The 20,776-nt window shown below is 37.9% G+C and overlaps 1 protein-coding gene across 1 annotated transcript in view; it reads left to right on the top strand.

Moving 5' to 3' along the window:
* SLC26A7 (solute carrier family 26 member 7) overlaps positions 1-20,776 on the top strand; it is a 191,476-nt gene that overhangs the window by 56,791 nt on the left and 113,909 nt on the right. Inside the window, exon 4 of the mRNA XM_043976873.1 lies at positions 14,339-14,503. Within this exon, the coding sequence (XP_043832808.1) occupies positions 14,339-14,503 (165 nt within the window). The remainder of the gene's footprint in view (positions 1-14,338; positions 14,504-20,776) is intronic.

The raw sequence follows: 20,776 nt of genomic DNA, 5'->3' as shown, positions 1-20,776 counted from the left end.
CCTTCTGTCCTCCCTGTGGCTTTTTTTGTTGTTCCACCAAGATGGGATTTTTGCCTGCTGTTAGCGTCTTCCAAGAACTGGAGAGGAGTTGGGGATTGTCCTTTGCCCATTTACTTCTGGAAATCTTCCCAAGTTCCCCTGCTCTGAAGCAACCACAGCACAGGGTTTCTCTCCTGGAGTTCATGGAGAGACACAGTTCCTTTGTCTGAGAGTTGCATAAGCAGAGGATGACAACAGGGAGGCCTAGAGTGACACAGCCTCCCCTTGTGCAAGTGGACAAATGAACTCAGCCCTTGTCAAGGGACTCTCCCTTTTTGACCTGATTTAACAGTAACTTTTAGGATGCCAGGTCTAGAAGGAATCTACTGAAGCCAGCTACTCCATTCTGCCCCTTGGTAGGAGGAGAGCATATCCAGGGTTTTTTAATGTGGGGCTCAAGAACAGATTTCTTTTTCTTTTCATGACTGTAGTTCAATAGAAGTAGTTTCTTTTGTGATCGTACAAGTTTTATTTTATGCATTTTAAAATATTATTCATGGAAGGGGTCCACAGGCTTCAACATACTGTCAAAGGGCTTGTAACACAAAACAGTTTAGGAAACTTTGATAATCCTTTCCAAAAAAAGACCATCTAACCATTTCGTTAAAATTGCCAGAGATAGAAAGTCATATCCTTCTTGGTGGTATGTGTTGATATCTCACAACTATTTTAGTCAGGAAGTTATTACTAATGTTTAACCTAAATCTTTCCAGCTGCAATTTGAGCCCAAGGAAACCCAAAACAACTAGAATTTTTATGACTAGAGCATTGTCTTCACCTCTAAGTAAATGACACAGAAAATCATCCCTTAAGTATGTCAACATGAAACACTTAGGGATCTACTGAAAACTGTCAACATGAAACATTTTTGCCATTTTATATTGAAATCCTTTCCACCCAGGGGCAGAATGCCTGCCAGGTAACACTTTAAACTGTTAACAAGCTTTGTTTTGTTTTGTTTTGGGGCATGACAATGAGGGTTAAGTGACTTGCCAGGGTTACACAGCTAGTAAGTGTCAATTGTCTGAGGCCGGATTTGAACTCGGGTCCTCCTGAATCCAGGGCTGGTGCTTTATCCACCTAGCTTCCCCTGTTGATAAACTTATAATTGCTTCTTAAGATGGGAGTTAGGTTGTGAAATGGATAGAATGCTAATCTGGGAGTCAGAAAGACCTGAGTAAAATCTAAAATGGCAAAAATCTAGCTTCAGAGACATACTATCTGTGGACCCTTGGGAAAACCCCTTAACCTCTGTTTGCTTCAGTTTCCCTATCTTTAAAATGGGGATAATAATAGGACCTACCTCACAGGGATGTTATGAGTATTATGAGAATTAAATGAGATAATAGCATAAAACGATTAGCCCAGTTTCTGGCACATAACAGGTACTATAGAAATGATAGTTATTACTATTATTATTTGTTTGTGTGTTTGTTTTTTATGGTTTTGGTGAGGCAATTGGGGTTAAGTGACTTGCCCAGGGTCACACAGCTAGTAAGTGTTAAGGGTCTGAGACTATATTTGAACTCAGGTCCTCCTGAATCCAGGGCCGGTGCTCTATCCACTGCACCACCTAGCTGCCCCTAGTACTACTATTATTAAAAGAATATTCTGTTATAACTTTTTTTCCTCCCAGCTAGTTTCAGATTGGTCTGGCCTAACTGGATAAGCCCTATTAGTGAAAGAAAATGATGTTTTGTGGATAGCATGCATTATATGGTACTAGGGTTCCCCAGAGCCACATGCTTTACTCTTTTTCAATTTAAAGCAAGGAAATGAACCCTGCATGTTCTCCAGTATCTCAAGGACAGTTTCAGAATACAAAATAAAATCTGAGAAACATTTATTTTATATAGAACACATGACGATTAAAGAAAATACAGTGTACCAAATTTTATCTTGGTGAATCTTCATAGCATGTACCAGACATTTTGACTGCTTTTACAGGGTGCCCATGTGACCAAAAACAACTAAAGTGTATTTTATGAACTGGTAATTGAGTTCTGCAGCTCAGACTGTTAGTTACAGAGCAATTATCATATCCCTTGCTAGAGGAAGTTTGCTCACTGGGAGCTCCTTATACCAATAAAATTACATGTATGAATTTTTTAAAAAATTAGATTTTCTATAAAATTCTTCACTGCCAAATAAAATCACAAGTATATATATATACACACACATATATATATATATGTTTATATATACATATATTTAAATGCAGCTTTCTATAAAATTCCTTATTGCCAAATATTGGGGGCTGATTGCTCCCTTCTTTCTTTGTAAAAGAGAAGATGACTGCCTAGTTCATTGCTATTTGTTCTTTATGAAAATCGATAGTGGTGTCATCATGCTAAAGTGGCAGGAACAGTGGCATTTTTGTTAAACTCCAAAAAGTACACCCCAGCAATTTTTTTTTTGGTGGGAAAATGAGGATTAAGTGACTTGCCCAGGGTCACACAGTTAGGAAGTGTCAAGTGTCTGAGTCTGCATTTGAACTCAGGGCCTCCTGAATTCAGGGCTGGTGCTTTGTCCACTGTGCTACCTAACTGCCCTGACCAGAAATTTTTAAAGTTACAAATGCATACCCATTCTTTATTGGGGAATCCCCTACAATTCAGGGATGGCTTGGGCATTTTATGACCCTCAAAGAATATATATCTCCATCAACAGCACAACCTCATTAACCGTAATGTTCACAATGTTTTTTGAAACATTATTACATTTTTCTTTTCTTTTCTTTTCCTTTTCTTTTTTCTTTGGATGTGGGGTATGATGCCATCTAGAAGAAACTCATGTATTTATACTATTCTTTTATATGCCCAATGGGTTATATTAGCAGAAAAATCCTGGGAGATGTGTTGACCTCTCCAGCTCAAGAACTCTTAATTTTAAGGATTTATCCCAAGCTGGGAGCATTTTTTTTAAAGTACAAAAAAAGATCAAGTACAAGATTACCAAAAAAAAAAGTTTTGGCTGCTTGGAGAAATTGAAAAGGAGGATACTCTGTCACTCTAATTTTTCTTGACTGCTAGATTGTAGTCTTTTTACTATCTGAAATGGTTGATTTTTCCATCCATGTCTTTCATGGGTAGAACTCTATCAAGTTAGTGGAAATGACCCAGAAGCAGAGGTAGGAACATAGGAATTTGGCTGGAAATGGCAAATCATTTTGATTTGAGTAAACTTTGTTTCTCACTCTTGGCAAATAATGCACCTCTTGAGAAGAGAGCTGGAGTTTAGAATAAAACCACAAGGTAAATGAAAAATGTCTTGCAGTCATTATTTTTGGTCATGGAAAGGGGTGAGCTATCAAAAAGAGAAAAAAAAAAGAAAACCTCAGAGGAGAACTCTTTATATTGCATGCATTAGTCCTTTTGAATGAATACAAATTAAAATATTTCTCAAATTTTCTAATTCTAGACTAACATAGAATTGATTGTACAATGAACCTAATCAAATTGGACAAACCTCACTCTGTTTTTCTAACTACTGAAGTAGTCGTGATCCAAATAGTACCCTAAGGACCTAAAAATAATTAATGTGAAAAACTACTGACAAACAGTTTGAGGGAAGGAGTGCTGGAAATGGAAATAGGATTTATGTCTTGCCTCTGCTTACATTTTCCTCCTTTTTGACCTTGGGTAAGGCATGTGATCTCTCTGGGCCTCAGTTTCCTCATTTATAAAATGATGGAGTTGGACATAATGATCCCTAAGGCCCCTAATTGCTCTAAATCTAGAATCCTATGGATTCATTACCTCCCATTGCACTCAACTTGCACTCAGGAAAAGATTTGGATACTTTGGAAGATGGAGCTCAGCATTTTGGGGGGATTCATTTTGCAGCATTTCTATTTACTAGCTAGGTGGCCTTGTGGAAGTCATCTCTCTGAGCATGAATTTCATCATCTGTAAAATGAAGTGGTTTGATTAGGTGGTTTCTAAGGTTCCCTTGTATATCTCAATCTTAAGATTCTCTCATGTTGAAGAAGAATGAACTGTTAGTTCATAGTTACCCCAAACAACCATATTTTTCTTGTGCCTACTTCATGGCTACCTACTTACTTCCCTCAAAGTGTTTTTACTTTAATTAAATGACTTGTACTTTAAAAAACATTAGTTGCAAAAAACAAAAACAAAAAACTCAACCCTTTTGTTTTGGCATTATTTGTTGAAAGTAATAGATTGCCAATTTCTATATTGGCAAGTGATGGTGTTTGCATTGCTACATAAGTACTTGAAGGGGGGGGTGTTAAGCTGCAAACAATTCACACAAAGTCATTTCTTTACTGCTCCGTTCTCTAGTAAGTTTGCCTGAAATGGAAAAATATGGTGTGATTTTTCTTACCTTGCCAAAACTGGTGGCAGCTTTCCTACCACTGACAAATCCATCAGATTGTGACCTCCTTGGGGGTAGGGACTGTCTTTTACATCTTTTTGTATCCTCAGTACTTAGCACAGTGCCTAGCACATAGTAGGTGCTTAATGTTTATTGACTTGAAATATCCCTGACAAAATTGGCAACTGGTTCCACTGTGAGGAGGTGTGACAGATGGGATCATAGAATCATAGCTGGATAGGACCTTGGACGTTCTTTTGTTCACTGAGGAAACTGAAGCACAAGAACACCAAGTGTCTTGCCCATGACTACACAGGCAGCGAATATCAGAATTGGGATTCAAAACCAGGTCCTATAACTCTACATTCAATGCTCTTTTCCACTGTATCATGCTTTTGTCGGCTTAAACTGTGTCAGTATCATCTCCACGCTTTATGGCTTTTGGCTAAAGGCCATTGCACCATAAAACTAATGGAAGGTCAAAATGATATATCTTGCAAATGAAAATTCAGTGGTGCCAGTGAAGATATAAAGCAACATTGGTAACTAGATATATCACATTATTATGAAATCAGTATTCCTAATGGATGAGTACCTTCTTATGTAAAATTGCATCTATATCCAACACTTAGCATCTTCCAGCACTTAGCATCTTCCAGCACTTAGCATCTTCCAACACTTAGCATCTTCTAGTACTTAGTATCTAACATATCCAATAAGTATTTCAAAATTTATTTCTAATTTTTTTTTCTTACAGATGGCATAAGTTGCCTAACCCAAGTAAAATGTCAACTTAACCTGTTTTGTTTCCTACTTCCAGTAGTGATGCTCATGAATTGAATGTTATTTAATTTTAAGTGGAAAGGTCATTTTTGTAGTTTCTCTGGGAAGGTTTCTACACTCAATCATCTAGTGAACCAAATTAGAATATTTTGGTCACGGTGTTTAATTTGGAATCTTTTATTCATATAGGAATAAAAACCACCACTTTCCTGATAATAATAGCAATATATGCACACATGTATTTAGAATTATATGTGTGTGTCCACATGCACAGACATGTTTACATATGCACACACATGTGTATGCATGTGGTCCCTTTCATCTCTGGAAGGTCTTTGCTTTCCTTTCTAGGACTTCAAAATACTAAATAATCATTGAGTCAAAAGACCCGGATTTATGTGCATCCTGGTCTCATTAATTACTAGCTATATAACTGGGACTAATGGTCATAACACAGCTATGTGGATAGAGTGGATAGAGAACTGGGCCTGGAGTCAGAAAGACTCATCTTCCTTAATTCAAATATGCCTGCAGACACTTTTTTTTTGCAGGGCAATGAGGGTTAAGTGACTTGCCCAGGGTCACACAGCTAGTAGGTGTCAAGTGTCCAAAGACAAATTTGAACTCAGGTCCTCCTGAACCCAGGGCCAGTGCTTTATCCACTGTGCTACCTAGCTGCTTCTTTCTTTCTTTCTTTCTTTCTTTCTTTCTTTCTTTCTTTCTTTCTTTCTTTCTTTCTTTCTTTCTTTCTTTCTTTCTTTCTTTCTTTCTTTCTTTCTTTCTTTCTTTCTTTCTTTCTTTCTTTCTTTCTTTCTTTCTTTCTTTCTTTCTTTCTTTCTTTCTTTCTTTCTTTCTTTCTTTCTTTCTTTCTTTCTTTCTTTCTTTCTTTCTTTCTTTCTTTCTTTCTTTCTTTCTTTCTTTCTTTCTTTCTTTCTTTCTTTCTTTCTTTCTTTCTTTCTTTCTTTCTTTCTTTCTTTCTTTCTTTCTTTCTTTCTTTCTTTCTTTCTTTCTTCCCACAGACACTTAATAGCAGTGTGAACCTGGGTGAGTCATGTAACCCTCATTGACCCACAAAAAAAATGCCTACCTGATCCAGTAGAGAAAGTACGAATAATAAACATAATGTGAGAATTGGAATGGCACCCCTGCTGGAGAGATACTGTAGGGAAGCTATGCCATGAGGAGAAAGCATGTGATTTAGAGACCATGTGACTTTAGCATCTGGAAATTACATCTATAGAACACCTCTGGGACTTGTCAGTCAGAGCTACCAGCCAATTAGCTTGGAGCTTTGTGTGTGTGGGCAGCCCTACTGCTTTTTTCAAAGATGGCTTCTGGGAGAAGCCGTTGAGGATCAGCCTCTTTTCATCCGGGAAAGGAGCATGGTGGCAGATGGAGAACAGGGTGGGGGTGGGGGTGGGGCTCTCTTAGTCATTAGGACACTGGCATGGTGGTGAGAGATTTCACATGGGCTGCTAGGAAAGGATATTGATTTCTTTCTCTCTGGCTATACCGAATTAGATCTGAGCTAGGATTTCCATGCTATGAGGAATCTATTCTCAATTTCTCTCTCTTCACTAACTTATAATATATATTTTAATCTTTAAAAGCCTAAACTCTTGCTGAATTTGTCAGTGATTTTAGCCAGCTTCCCCCCAAGACTGGGGGGGGCAAATTAGAACCCACAATTTAGATTTTCAACCAACACAATAATGAACTTGTTTTAATTTTTTATAATTAAAATTAATTTTATCAGTTACTTTGGGTCTTATGCCTTCATTCCTGAAGATATTCCTTTTCTACCCAGTGAACAAGTGAATATTTTTAAAAAGAGAAAGAAAAACAGCAGTTCAGAGAAACTAACACATCAACTGAGTCAGATAAATGCACCTCAATCATACTCTCCCACCTCTGCTTTCCTAGTTCTGCTTATTGCTGTTTGCAAAGTTTGGATAAGTTTTCTTATGCTCCTCTGACTTCTCCATATTAATAATTTCTTGCAGAGTAGCAATGTCCCATTACAGTTACATACCACTATTTGTGGGGCCATTTCCCCATGCCCTTCCACTTTATTTCAATACTTTGCGGCTATAAAAATTATTTATGGAATCTTGATTTTTGTCCTTGAGTTCTTATGGTAACATGCCTAACATTTAAATCTCTGGGTCAAAATGTATGGACATTTTAGTCACTTTATATAAGAGTAATTCAAATTGCTTTCCAGAATAGTTGGCTCAATTCCCAACTCTACCAACAATGTATTTTTGAGGATGTCTGCCTTTCCACACTGACTAATCCCATCTTTTTGTCATCATTCCTAATTTTCTTTGTGTGAGGTACAACCTAAATTATTTTGATTTGATTCTTTTTTATTATTAACTATTTGGAGAAGTCTCTTATATGGTTGTTTTTTTGTTTGTTTGTTTTTGCAGGGCAATGGGGGTTAAGTGACTTGCCCAGGGTCACACAGCTAGTAAGTGTCAAGTGTCTGAGGCCAGATTTGAACTCAGGAACTCCTGAATCCAGGGCCGGTGCTTTATCCACTGTGCCACCTAGCCGCCCCATATGGTTGTTAATAGTTTCCAGCTCTTCTTTTGTAAACCATTTGTTCACCTCCTTTAGCTACTTATTTACTGAGGAATGTAATTTTTTTTTGTTTTGTTTTGTTTTAACAAAAGGTAAATGCAATATTGCAGGCAGCTATGTGGCTCAGTGGATAGAGTGCCAAGCCCTGAGTAAGGAAGGCTAATCTTCTTGAATTCAAATCTGTCCTCAGATACTTACTAGCTGTGTGACCCTGGGCAAATTACTTAACCCTATTTGCCTCAGTTTCCTTATCTGTAAAATGATCTGGAGAAAAAAAATGGCAAATCACTCTAGTGTCTTTGCCAAGCTAACCCCAAATGGGGTCACAAAAAGTCAACATGACTGAAACTACTGAACAACAACAGCAACAAACCCAACATTGATAACTCTCAGCAATCCTTGAGATGATGGGCCTCCTAATAATAATGATGACGATAGCTAGCATTTATATAGCATTTATTATATCACCCATTGTGAAAATCATTATGTATTTCCCTCCTTTTATGGAAGATGTGGGGATTATGGTTGAGGTACATTACACATATTGTCTGACTCAGTTGAAGTGTTGGTTAGTTTCTCTGAACTGCTCCCCCTGCCCCCTTTTAAAAAAATTCTTTGTTACAAATGATAGTCCACTAGGTAGGAAAGGAAAAGGAATATCTTCAGGAATGAAGGTATAAAACCCAAAGTTATTGATAAATCAAGTTTTAATTATAAAAAATAAAACAAGTTCATTATGTTTATTATTCAAAACTCTCTCCACTGGTGCTAGGCATTTGAAAACCAGATGTATCATTCCAGTTCCTTTTTCTTCTAACATCCTTCTCCTCCACTATTCTGTTTTTCATGTCATATTGGTTGTCCTTTATGGTATCTGGTTTTATAGATTTATCTTCGCATTTTCCTCCTTGTTCTTCACATTGTGTTAGGTGCTTTATAGTTATTATCTCAATTGATAGTCACAACAACCATGGCAGGTAGGATATATTTTTATACCCATTTTACAAATGAGGATACTGAGCCTTAGATTGTTACTTGTCCAGGGTTACATAGTTTGCATTTGAGATCAGATTTGAATTTAGGTCTTCCTGACTCTAGTCCCAGAGCTCTGTCTACTGTTCTACCTAGCTACCTCCTGAATGGAATACGATAATGATAAGGTATGGGATGCTTTAAGAGGTAAAATGATGTAGTTTATAGAATGTTACACTTGGAATCAGGAAAGTCTAGGCTAAAATTTGCCTCTAACAATTATTAGTTCTATGAACCCAACTACCCTCTTAAACCTTTTCAACTAAGGACACATGTATGAGGCTATGTGCCCCAGACCTTAGATACATTGCAATATGTCTTTGTGGAAGAAGCTTCCAAACCAGCAGTTCTTATATTGAAGAAATCTCAGATTCTTTACATAAGATAAACTTGAAAGGAAATAAAGGAGAAATGAGTAAGCTGCATTGTATATTTCAAAAGCAAACATCTGAGTAAGACATTAAGGTGAAGATAAAAAGAAAGGAGAAACAGGAATGTTATTTTTTGACAGTATACACATATTGTTAATGCCTTTCTCATCCAGATCCAACTGATAAAGCTAGCAAAGAAGGAAGTTATATTAATGATTGAGCCTTTCAACTATCCAGACACGTATTGACATTCTGTTAAAACACTGAGGGCTTAAGAAGTTGAGTTGCTTTGCTACCAATTTCATTTCTCCAAAAGTTAAAGGAAGTTACAAAAGGACAAAAAGAGCTACTTGGTAAAGTGGAAGTAAATAGGACCCTTAGGAGAAAGTGACCATTTTATCCCAGATATCATGATGACCAAATAAGGGAACATAGCTAATAGAAAGATATTCTAGACTTTGAAAATGGGCATTCAGAAAAATGATGCTATGACTAGAGTGTTAGAATTATGGGAAGATCTCAAAAACAATGTGATGAGAAAAGCTCAAATGATTTTAATGAAGATTTAGAAACCAATGTGGCTGCATAGGAAGCTCTCTAATGTGCTCAGATATTATCAACAAAAGCAGTTAGCGAACATTTATTAAGCACTTATTATGGGCTAAGCATTGGGGATACTAATACAAGAAGAAAGCAAGACAGTTTTTGCCCTCAAGGGACAGTCCCTGATTCTAATGGGGGAAGACAGCATATAATAGGAAGATGAAAAATGGGGAGGGGCAGCTAGGTGGCTCAGTGGATAAAGGACCGGCCCTGGATTCAGGAGGACCTGAGTTCAAATCCTACCTCAGACACTTGACACTTACTACCTGTGTGACCCTGGGCAAGTCACTTAACCTTTATTGCCCTGGGGGGAAAAGTGGTTGGGGGAGAGAAGGAAGGTACCCAGTGCGGAAACATGGGGAAAAAAGTCTGGGAGAGCGTCAGAAGGGCAGCCTGGAGAAGAATGAAGAGAGGGCTGGCCTGGGTCTCTTACTTTAATGGAAATTCTGGGAAGAACAGTCAAAGCAAAGGAGAGGCCACATGACTAAAAAGTCCTTTCAGTGTGTGAATACAGTGTGGAGTGCTAGATTTGGAATCAAAGGACTTGAGTTTGAATCTTGCTCCTGTTCCTGTCAACCTTTGTGATATCAGGCAAACCACTTTACCTCTATTGATCCTATTCCTCATCCCTAAAACGAAGGGATTACACAGGTGGCCTCTAAGGTCCCTTCCAGATCTAAAGCTGTCATCTTATTATCCTAAATAATGAAAAGAAGAGGAATATAAAAATACGAGGACAAATATATGATGTGACATACACATTATTAGGTGTTATATTATTATAACACATTATTAGATGCTATAACACATTATTAGGTATATTAGGAAGGCAAAAGTCCTGAATGAGCTTATAATAAACACAATAAAAAGGAATTTGTTAGGTATGTTCAGGGCAAAAAGAACAAGGGAAGGATAGGTTTACTGCTTCTTCTACTGGTATGATTTTAACAAAATTTTTAAAATGAACTCTGATTTTGCTATCATATTCTATGTATGTCAAGGAAGTTGATAGTCAGTGTAAATATAGAACAAATATAGTAAAATGGGAACTAAAACCCAAAATAAATAAATAGTAATAGAATCCTTTAAATGAGTTCAAATCTGAACTACTTGCACCTTATTTCATTGTTTCTGGTCTCAATTTCAATTTACCCATTCATATAAAACACTAATGGAAGAATGAAAGAAATGTAGTTGCTGAATTGCTTTCCACTGCATTAGATTGTAAGCTTCTTGAGAGCAGGGACTGCCTTTTGCCTCTCTTTGTATTCCCAGTGTTTAGTGCCTGACACATAGTAGGTGATTAATAAGTATTTATTTATTGATTGGTTGATTGATATAGCAGCTAATAAAAGGTACATGATCTCAGGGAACTTTGTGTTTGGAACTGGGGATATGACAGTCCCAATGTAGCCTTCCCAAATCAGACTACTTTTTGATTATTGTGTTCAATTCTGGGTGCCATATTTTAGGAATAACATTTATCAACTGGCAACTTCCCAGAAAAGGATGACTGGAATGCGTAAGAGCCTCAAGATCATGCCATATGAAGATTAGTTGAGGGAACTCAGGATGTTTATCCTAGAGAGAATTTAGAGAGAATTTAGGTATGGAGCATAATAGCTGTCTTCATATGTTTGAAGGGCTTTTGGTTTCAGAAGACAGGAATAGAAGGAATAGGTGAAAATTTCAAGGAGGAAAGTAAGTTAAAGCTTACTTTTAGGAAAAGAGATTTCCTAATAATTAAAGCTATTCAAAAATGAAATTGGGCTTCCTCAAGAAATAATGGGTTTACTCCCAATGGAGGTTTCAAACAATGTCTGGCTATGCATTTTTGTTGAACTGTGAGTTTATTGGAAAACCTTTGAGATTTCTTCCAACCCTGAGATTGTGTAATTCTGTTTTCAATAATCTTTGAAGAATCATAGCAAATAGAAGGGCTGGAAGAATAGAACTGAGCAATTATTACTGAGGGAAAAGGTAGATCCCCAAAACTGTGGGCTATCAGACTTGATGATGATTACTAGTAAAACTGTAGAGTAGATTATTTAGCATTTGGTTTTTGACCATTTAGAAGATGATATGGTGACCAATAGAAGCCAAAGTGGGTTCACTAAGAAACCATCATACTACCTTCCTTCCTTCCTTCCTTCCTTCCTTCCTTCCTTCCTTCCTTCCTTCCTTCCTTCCTTCCTTCCTTCCTTCCTTCCTTCCTTCCTTCCTTCCTTCCTTCCTTCCTTCCTTTCTGGCAGGGCAATGAGGGTTAAGTGACTTGCCCAGGGTCACACAGTTAGTAAGTGTCAAGTGTCTGAGTCTGGATCTGAACTTAGGTTCTCCTGAATCCAGGGCCATTGCATTATTCTCTGTACCACCTAGCTGCCCCCTCACTTCTTTTTTAAAAATGTTTTTATTTTCTTTTTTCATTGGTAGAACAGAGGAATGCTGAAACTAGTGCATCTTAATTTTAGTAAGATATTTGGTCAAATTCCCAATATTATCTTTTCAAACAAGATGAAAGACACGAGATCAATGATATGGTAACATGAATTCATAACTGCTAGTACAGCCATTCCCAAATAATTTTAATTTATGGTTTCATGTGATCCTAGAGAGTTGTCTCAAATGTCAAGTGTCAGGACTCTTTCCTTCGTCTTTTTTTCTTTCTTGTCTTTCTGTTCTCTCCTCCTTTCCTCTTTTTCTCTCTCTCTTTTTTACATATATCCATCAACAATATGGGAAAAGATAAATTATATTCCTATCAAATTTACAGGTAACACAACATTGTAAAGGACTTTTAACCTTTTTTTTTTTTTCAAGGAATGGGAGAAGGGACTGGAAATGTGAAGTCTGGAAAAGGGAACAAAGAACCATAGTAGAACTGCCTTCAAATAGATGAAAAGGTTTTATATGGAATAGGGATTAGCTTTATTTTATGTAGCTCCAGAAAGCAAAGCTAAGGCCAATGGACAAAGTTATTTCCGATTTCTAATAATTAGAGCTGTACAAAAATAAGTGGACTGCCTTATGAGGTAATAAATTTTAATAACTAAAAGTATCCAAAGAATGCCTATTTGTCAGGAGGTAGAGGGTATTGATGCAGAATAGTATTTCTGTCTCAAGTTGAAAATTGGAAAGATGAGTTAAAATGTAGCCACCAATTCAAAGATTCTGGATTAGTTATCTGAATGGCTTACCTGTCTTCTCTTTGTCTTCTGAAGACAATACATAGGGTTATTGGACATGGTGTCAATCAATAAATCAATAAATATTGGTCAGGCACTGTGCTAGGTGCTAAGGACACAAATTCTAAAAATGAAACAATTTGCTATTCACAAGTGTTTGGAGAAATATTCATACTCTATAATTCAACAAATGTATCATCATCATATGCTAATGTGGATAAAATTCTTAGAAAATGGAATGCTCTATCTTTGTTAAGATGGGGCAGCTAGGTGGCACAGTGGGTAGAGTGCCTGGCCTTAAGTTAGGAAGCCTTAGCTTCCTGAGATGAAATTTGCCCTCAGACACTGGCTATGTAAGCCTTGGCAAGTGACTTCACCCTGTTTGCCTCAGTTTCCTCATCTATAAAATGAGCTGGAGAAGGAAATGGCAAACCACTCCAATGTCTTTACTAAGAAAACCCCCAAAGGGGTCATAAAGAGTCGAACATGACTAAAATGACTGAACAACAAAAATAGGTATTATGACACAGTGAGGCACAGCCTGCATTTTCCCACAGTGGCTGAACAATTCAAAGGAAGGAATAAAGGTATGGGAGAAGAATTCCTTGTTCTTCCCATTCTTACTAGATCTTATGGGATTTGATGCACTACTGCTTCACCTGTGTGTTAATAAATTCACGTAGCTTTGACTGAGGAGTAATGCTGGGAGTGTCAGGGGAAAGATCCATTGTTTCTATAAGGATTCTTCCATAATCTTTGTTGGTTCTAGATGGCTATTTCCTCCTCTCTCCTTTTTTGCATTTCTACTTGCAGAATATCAACTCCATGAAGGAGCCTTCTTTCTTCAGCTGCTGTCAGAGAGAACAAAGCCAAAATAGCTGGGGCTTATGTCTCACAATTTTAGAGGTGTCTCAAAAAATCCCTTTCCTTTCTTTGTGTGTGGGAAGACTCAAGCCCACCAGATGTGAAGGAGTGAATTAGGCTCATCATTACCAATGGGTTGCTGTCAATTTCCTTTTCCTTTCTTGAATAATATGTGGTTTTTATATACTTTATTGCTATTGTTATGTATATAGACATTGCTTAATTTTTTTTTTTTGAAAATCATTTCAAAATCAGGAAATTTAACAGCTTTAACTGAACTTTTCTTTTGCACCTAATTTTATTTAAAAGTTTGGGGAACTTTGATTAGGAGCAAACATAAAACAAATTGGTACAATATGTTTCATGTCACATCAGTACTGATGTCAGTTTCTGACAAAGGGAGCTTTTGGTCTGTGAATGGATCTTCCTATTCCTTACAGATCGTCTGGTGCTTTCTAATCAAATGATAATTTTAGGAGCTCAAGAGCATTGCCTTCAAATGGACTTATAGATGATGCCTGCCTGTCTTTGGTTCCCTAGATCGCCATGTTTGTGCTACATCTGGGCAGTGCCACTTTCTTGCTAACCGAGCCTGTGATCAGTGCAATGACAACTGGAGCTGCCACCCATGTTGTGACCTCACAAGTCAAGTATCTCCTTGGAATGAAAATGCCCTATATCTCAGGACCACTGGGATTCTTTTATGTGAGTTTGTTGTGTCCTTTTCCTTTTTGTTTGCTTTTTCACCTTCAATTCAATGTGAAGAATGTGGTTTATATCTATAGTAGGATCACAAATCTAGAAATGGAAGGGACCTCAGAGGTTATCTAGCTCCACCCCCTCATTTTACAGGTGAGGAAACTGAGGCCCAGGGAAGTTAAGTGGATTGTCCAAGGTCACACAGAAAGTGACAGAACCAGAATTCAAACCAAGATCCCATTATTTTCAGTTTCAGTACTTTTTCCACTGTGAAATACTAATACTAATACTAATAACAATAATCATTAACAGGTAACATTTCTATGGCACTTTTAAGTTTTGCAAAGGGCTTCCCATGCATAATCTCATTGGAGTTTTACACAACCCTTTAAGGTAGGTGTCACAATTATTATTCTCATTTTATAGATGAGGAAACAGATTCAAAGAGTTTAAGTAGCTTCATTCAAAGTCACATAGTCTTTAAGTACCAGAGGCAAGATTCAAATTCAGGTTTCCCAAACTACTGGTCCAGCAATCTATTTACCATGCTATACTGTCTCTCTAGCTATCCTTTGTTCAAATAAGGTATTCTAGGATTTTTGAAATACAATTTAGAATGAGAAATGATTAATTTAAAATTAATCACTTACAAGGCAAACTATAACCATGTTGTAATTGGATAAGGATAAGAGCAAATGTCTATTTTATTTTTCTTTTGTAGAATCAAACATGCTATTAAATTCACTCTTTAACCATCTAACCCAAGACTGACCCAGTTTCCTAACAAAACCATATGCCATATAAAATTCTTCCCATGACTTTCGGCCAGAACCCCAGTAAAACATTGGCAGAAGGAACCCCGTCTTCAGATGGCCAATTCGGCAGCAAGCCACCTGGCCCTGGGGGCAAAAGGGTTGTTGGGTTTTGTGCATTGGTCTAATTTTCTTGCCCTGCAGTAGACTGTCATGGAATTTGACTTAAAGAACCATGACTCCCCTGGAGTTCATAATTTTCCCTTACTGTGACACCTGCTGAATAAGTTAAAGTATAATCAGCAAATTTTGGGGGTCAGCCAAACTTGCCTGGTATCTGCCCAAGCTCAGGTCTTCTAGTGATATTAAAGATTATTTCATGATGGCATACTTGGGTTCATCAGTGGTTGTGCAATGAAACCTAGATCTGAAGCCTGAGAACTTGCAAATTCTGCCTGAGTTGCTTACTACATTGTGACCTTAGACAAATCACTTTATCCCCTGGGCCTCAGTTTCTTCTACTACAAAGTGGTAGGGGTTGGGCTACTCAGCCTTGGAGGTCCCTTCTAGCTGTGGAAATTTATTTTGATTTGGGGACCCTACCTTTAGGCTGAGATTAGAAAGCCTTAGGCCCTCAGGGTCTCTTCCCCTCCCCCTCTGCTTCAGCTGAGCCCAAAAGCCCCATGGGCTGTAAAAGACGCCAGGTTAGACAGCTAGGGGAAAAAAGCCCCCAGCTCCCTCCGACCTGAGCGGAGCTATCTGAAAGATCCCGGATAGCCTGTGCTGAGACAGGAGCTGCTCGAGCACACCCCCTCCCCACAACCAGCTGCAGCCCTGGCTAGCAGATTAGCTTGGTCTATGGGGGCACAGGAAGCCCCAAGATTTGAGTGGAGATAAGAAAGGTATATATAGACCTGGGAGTTAGACAGCAGGGGGGTTGGTTGGACCGGGGCGGACGAGAGAGGCTGAAAAGAGGATCATTTGGCAGACGAGAGACTGGGGACTGAGAAAAGAACTGGAGGCTGCTGACAAGATTAGAAAGGTTGGAGTGCGGCAGACTAGAGACTGGGCTCCAAAGACGGGGACAAGACGAACAGTAATGAAGGACAAGGAGCAGGGAAATGAGAGGCCGAAGGGCTGGCTGACAGAGCAGACAGACAGAAGGTCAGTGAGAGAGAAACACAGGGGTTCAGCGGTGGTAGTAAGGAGAGGAAAGTTAGAAGCAGGGGGATTTACAAAGTGAAAGGGGCTTGGAGTTAGAATAAAGTGTAACGTGCCCTGAGGCGAGAGGTGGCTAAGGCCCTTATTGTATTCAAGAAGTTCCAAAGAGACTCAGTGGAAAGAGACCGCAGGAAAGCAGTCAGGCTGTACATTTTATTTCCCTGTATCCCTAATTTTAAATAGTATCTCATAAATAAACTCTGCTTTGATTATTTAGTTAAGAGGCTTCTTAATCCTGTGCTTATCAATTTGGGAGTGGAGCAGTGTGGTGGAACTTTATAAACGGCCCATATTAAATTAACGAAGTCAGATAGCAAAGTAGTCAAAAGTCCCCAGATTAGTCCTCCAGTCAGATTAGCCCCCGAAATCAGACTGAGTCATTTAAAATATTCTTACATTTGAATGGCGACTTATGGCCCAATTATAATTTCTCTAAACTTATAATTTTTCACATAGTTATAATTTTTCATAAGTCACAATTTTATAATTTGTCCAGGTTAGATATACTTATTAATAATTAATTTTTGTGCATAGCTGTAGATTGATCTTATAAGTATTTATAATGGATAAAGCAGGTTTGAGCAGTAAGCCCATCACTGATCAGTCTGTTCTTTAAATTCATTCTTATGGATGAATATCACAGACTCTGGAAATTAATGCCAGAATATAATCTTAATCATCTGCAAGACTTTAATTCATCATCATCTGGGACATTCCATATATAGAGGATTATGCTTTCAAAGTGCCAATGAGTCATCAACAAGTATTCATAGAGTGCCTGATGTACCTGGCACCGGGCCAAGTGCTGGGGATATCATATCCTTACTTTCAAAGAGCTTTCAGTCAAGTGGGAAGAAGACATAGCTATGTCTGAACACATGACAATGATTCGACCTCATACTACTTTGTGGGGTTGACAGTATGCTTTGGACTGACTGAACAACAGGCTCAATCAGGAAAACCTCATAGCCCAGGAATTTATTTAAGAATTCATAACTGATAACTGTCCTCAAAGTCTAATTCATGGGCAATATCCTGACCAGGAATGCCTTTGTTTGATGGAGAGATTGGAAAACCAATCAAGATGGTCAACTTATCTAGGAAGTTGAACACCAGAAATCAGTATAAACTTAACTAGACTGCAGATTAAACAAAAGCAAAGGTTTTATTTAGTTTTTATGCTAAATTGCTTAGGTCAGATGTTACATATGACTTCAGAATTTTCGTCAGAATTGCAAAATCATAGAATTTTAGTTGGAATAGACTTCAGCACCCATCTAGTCTTTTCCATGCCCCAAAGATTCCCAATACAGACATTCATTTATTTATAATCTAACCTTTGCTTGAAGACCTCTAAGGATAAGAAACCCACTACGTCCTAGGGAAGCCCATTTCACTTTTGGATAGTTCAAGTTAACTTATGGAATATATTGAGTAGCAAATAGCCAATTTGATTACCAGTAGTAAGGTTATGGAAATTTACTCATACTAGTGGATTTATTTCTTTTTTTGACCAGACTTGTAATTATATATCTATATCCATATGTATATGTACCCATATACACATAGGTATGTATACATATACATGCACATACACAAATATATATGTATATACTACATATACATCATATAGATATAGGTATAGGTATAGATACAGATACAGATACATATTTTTTTATTTCCCCTTCTATTAGAATGTAAATACTTCTCAAGTACAAGGACTACCTCACTTTTGTATTTGTATTCCCAGTGCTTAGCACAATACCTAGCATCAGGGAAATACTTTATAATGCTTTTTCATTCATCTTTATTAATTCTTTGCATTAACATTTGGGCAGAGGCAAAGCAGAGACAGAACCTGCCACACAGTGATCAGCTTCACCAAGTGTCCCTGTGATCTTCTGGACATTTTCACCTGAGAGACCCTATTATCTATAAGGACTTCTAATAATTCTGGGTGATGGGTCACTTGTCCCCCTCATTCTCCATGTTGTGTCTGTGCCATGCTGCTGAAACCCTGCTGAGGTAGAATTGCCTTTTGTTTCCTGTGAAGCCCCATTGTTAGTGCCATGTGATGGATTAGTTCTGCCAGGCAGACACTTCAGAAAAGCACACTGGATGTGTTACAGTTTTGTCATATCTCTGACATGCATTTGGCAGGCCAAAAGAATGTTTAAACATTTGAAAAGTTCCTTTTCAAACAAATCCTAGTTAACAGGTATAAGAACTTAACAAAGTTTTCTAAGACAACAAATTATTGATTTGTTGTCTGTATTTTGTAGGTAGTATCTTTTTAAAATTTTTAATTAGTTAATTAATTATTATTGTTTTCTTTTAAAATTTTGACTTCCAAATTCTCTCCTTCCTACACACTCTCATACCAGTGAGAAGACAAGCAATATGACATCAATCAGACATGGGAAAGCATGCAAAACATATTTCTATATTAGCCTTGGGGGCACTAGTTTTAGAATTAAGGGTATAGTGGATTGAATGTGGGGCCCCAGGAAGATCAGGGTTCAAATCCTACTTTTGACACTTGTCAACTGTATGACTAAATGAATCACTTAACTTCTCTGAGATTCAGTCACCTTTTTATTACTCTTAGTTATAAACATTTGCCATCTTTGTCAGCAGACAGAGCTTCTGCAGTGACAGGCCAGCATAAACAATCTTACAACTTTGATATCTTGATGTATCTTTAGAACTTATGATTCAAAGATTAATTAAGTACCCACTAGTGCCAAGCACTATGCTAGGCATGGGATATAAAAAGATTCAAGCCAAACAATTCTTGCCCTCAACAAACTTATTGTCTAATGGGCAGACATAACATGTAGAGAGCTGAGTTGTTTTACTGGGTTAGTGTGAGTACAAATTCACCTACTCCACTACATCTAGCCATCCCTAGACAGGACCATGTTATATTCTATGTGGTCATCTATCCATGGCTATTGGCTGAGGAGGGGAGAAGGCTTCATCATAAGATTATAGACTGAGATCTGGAAGGGAACGCAGAAACCATCTGGTTCAAACCCTTCATTTAAGCATTAGGCAGCTTGAAAAATCAATGGAATGGTAGAGAGCCAGAGGGCAATAGTTTCTCATATCCTTTGCTACAGGCATGATAATATTGCTTTGGTTTTTGTTCCAAGAGCAAGAAATGGAAGATGTTTATATAGGGTATTGTGTTGGGGAGTGGGTAGATCTCATTGTCCTGGGAGGCGGCTAAATTACATATGTAGCATGGTCTGGGGCTGTCTAGATATAATGGGTTGAGGCGAGTACATTTTCACTCACATGACAGTCAGGGCATCTCAGTGGATGAAATCTCTGATGTGAAGTGAGTCTTAGACTCTGGAAATCCAGTCTCTGAAGGGAAGAAATAAGGCAACAGCAGAAGATATAGCAAATTGCCCCTGGTTGGTAGGCCTTTGGTGTCTGGGTAGATTTCTAGATGGGAGGTGAAGCATGGCCTAGGATTGGCTTGATATAAAAAACACAATATGATGATGACCAAGTGTTTAGTGAACATCTACTATATTCTTAGAACCCCGATAGATGCCAGTGGCCATACACATGCATACAAATGAAATAGGGCCCTTTCCCATAAAGCATTTATAATTTGGTTAATAACCACAGAATATTATAGATAGAAGGGATTGCAGAGATCTTTCTATCCAACCATATTGGTTTTACAAATAAACTTTTGTATTAGCCTACTGGGTGGTTTACTTTCCTCAAGGCCCTCCCTACTGTAATCCATTCTCCATGTGGCCATCAAATTTGATCTTCCTAAAGTACAGGTTAGGCCATATCCATGATCATATTGAACTAGTCAATAGATCAATAAACTACTGTAGCCCTCTATTCCCTCCAGGATCAATTGTTAATTCCTCTGTTAAGTTTTCAAAGCCCTTGATAAATTGGTCCCTTTCTACCTTCCATTCTTCTTATACTTATACTTTTCTTCATATATTCAGCCATTCAGTGACAGGACACTGGCTCTCTTAATGTTTCTTGCAAATCTCCCAAATCCTAACTTTTTCATTGGCTGTTCCCCATGACTAGAGTTCTTTCTCCTCATCTTTGCCTCCTGACTTCCCTCAAGTCTCCCCTTCTGCAAGAAACCTTTCTTGGTCTTCCTTAATTTCAGTACCCTTCTTTTTTTGATTATTTCCAATTAATCTTGTATATACCTTGGTTGTTGTTTGAATGTTGACTTCCCCATTAGACTTTGAGCTCCTTTAGAGCAAGGACTGGTTTTTGCAACCCCCCCCTTCTTTGTTTTGTGCTCAGTGAAGTG

The sequence above is a fragment of the Dromiciops gliroides genome, chromosome 1 (genome assembly GCF_019393635.1).
Source record: "Dromiciops gliroides isolate mDroGli1 chromosome 1, mDroGli1.pri, whole genome shotgun sequence".
In the NCBI taxonomy this organism is placed as follows: domain Eukaryota; kingdom Metazoa; phylum Chordata; class Mammalia; order Microbiotheria; family Microbiotheriidae; genus Dromiciops; species Dromiciops gliroides.
The sequence above is the reverse complement of the archived record's forward strand: the minus strand, read 5'-3'. Positions and strand labels throughout refer to the sequence as shown.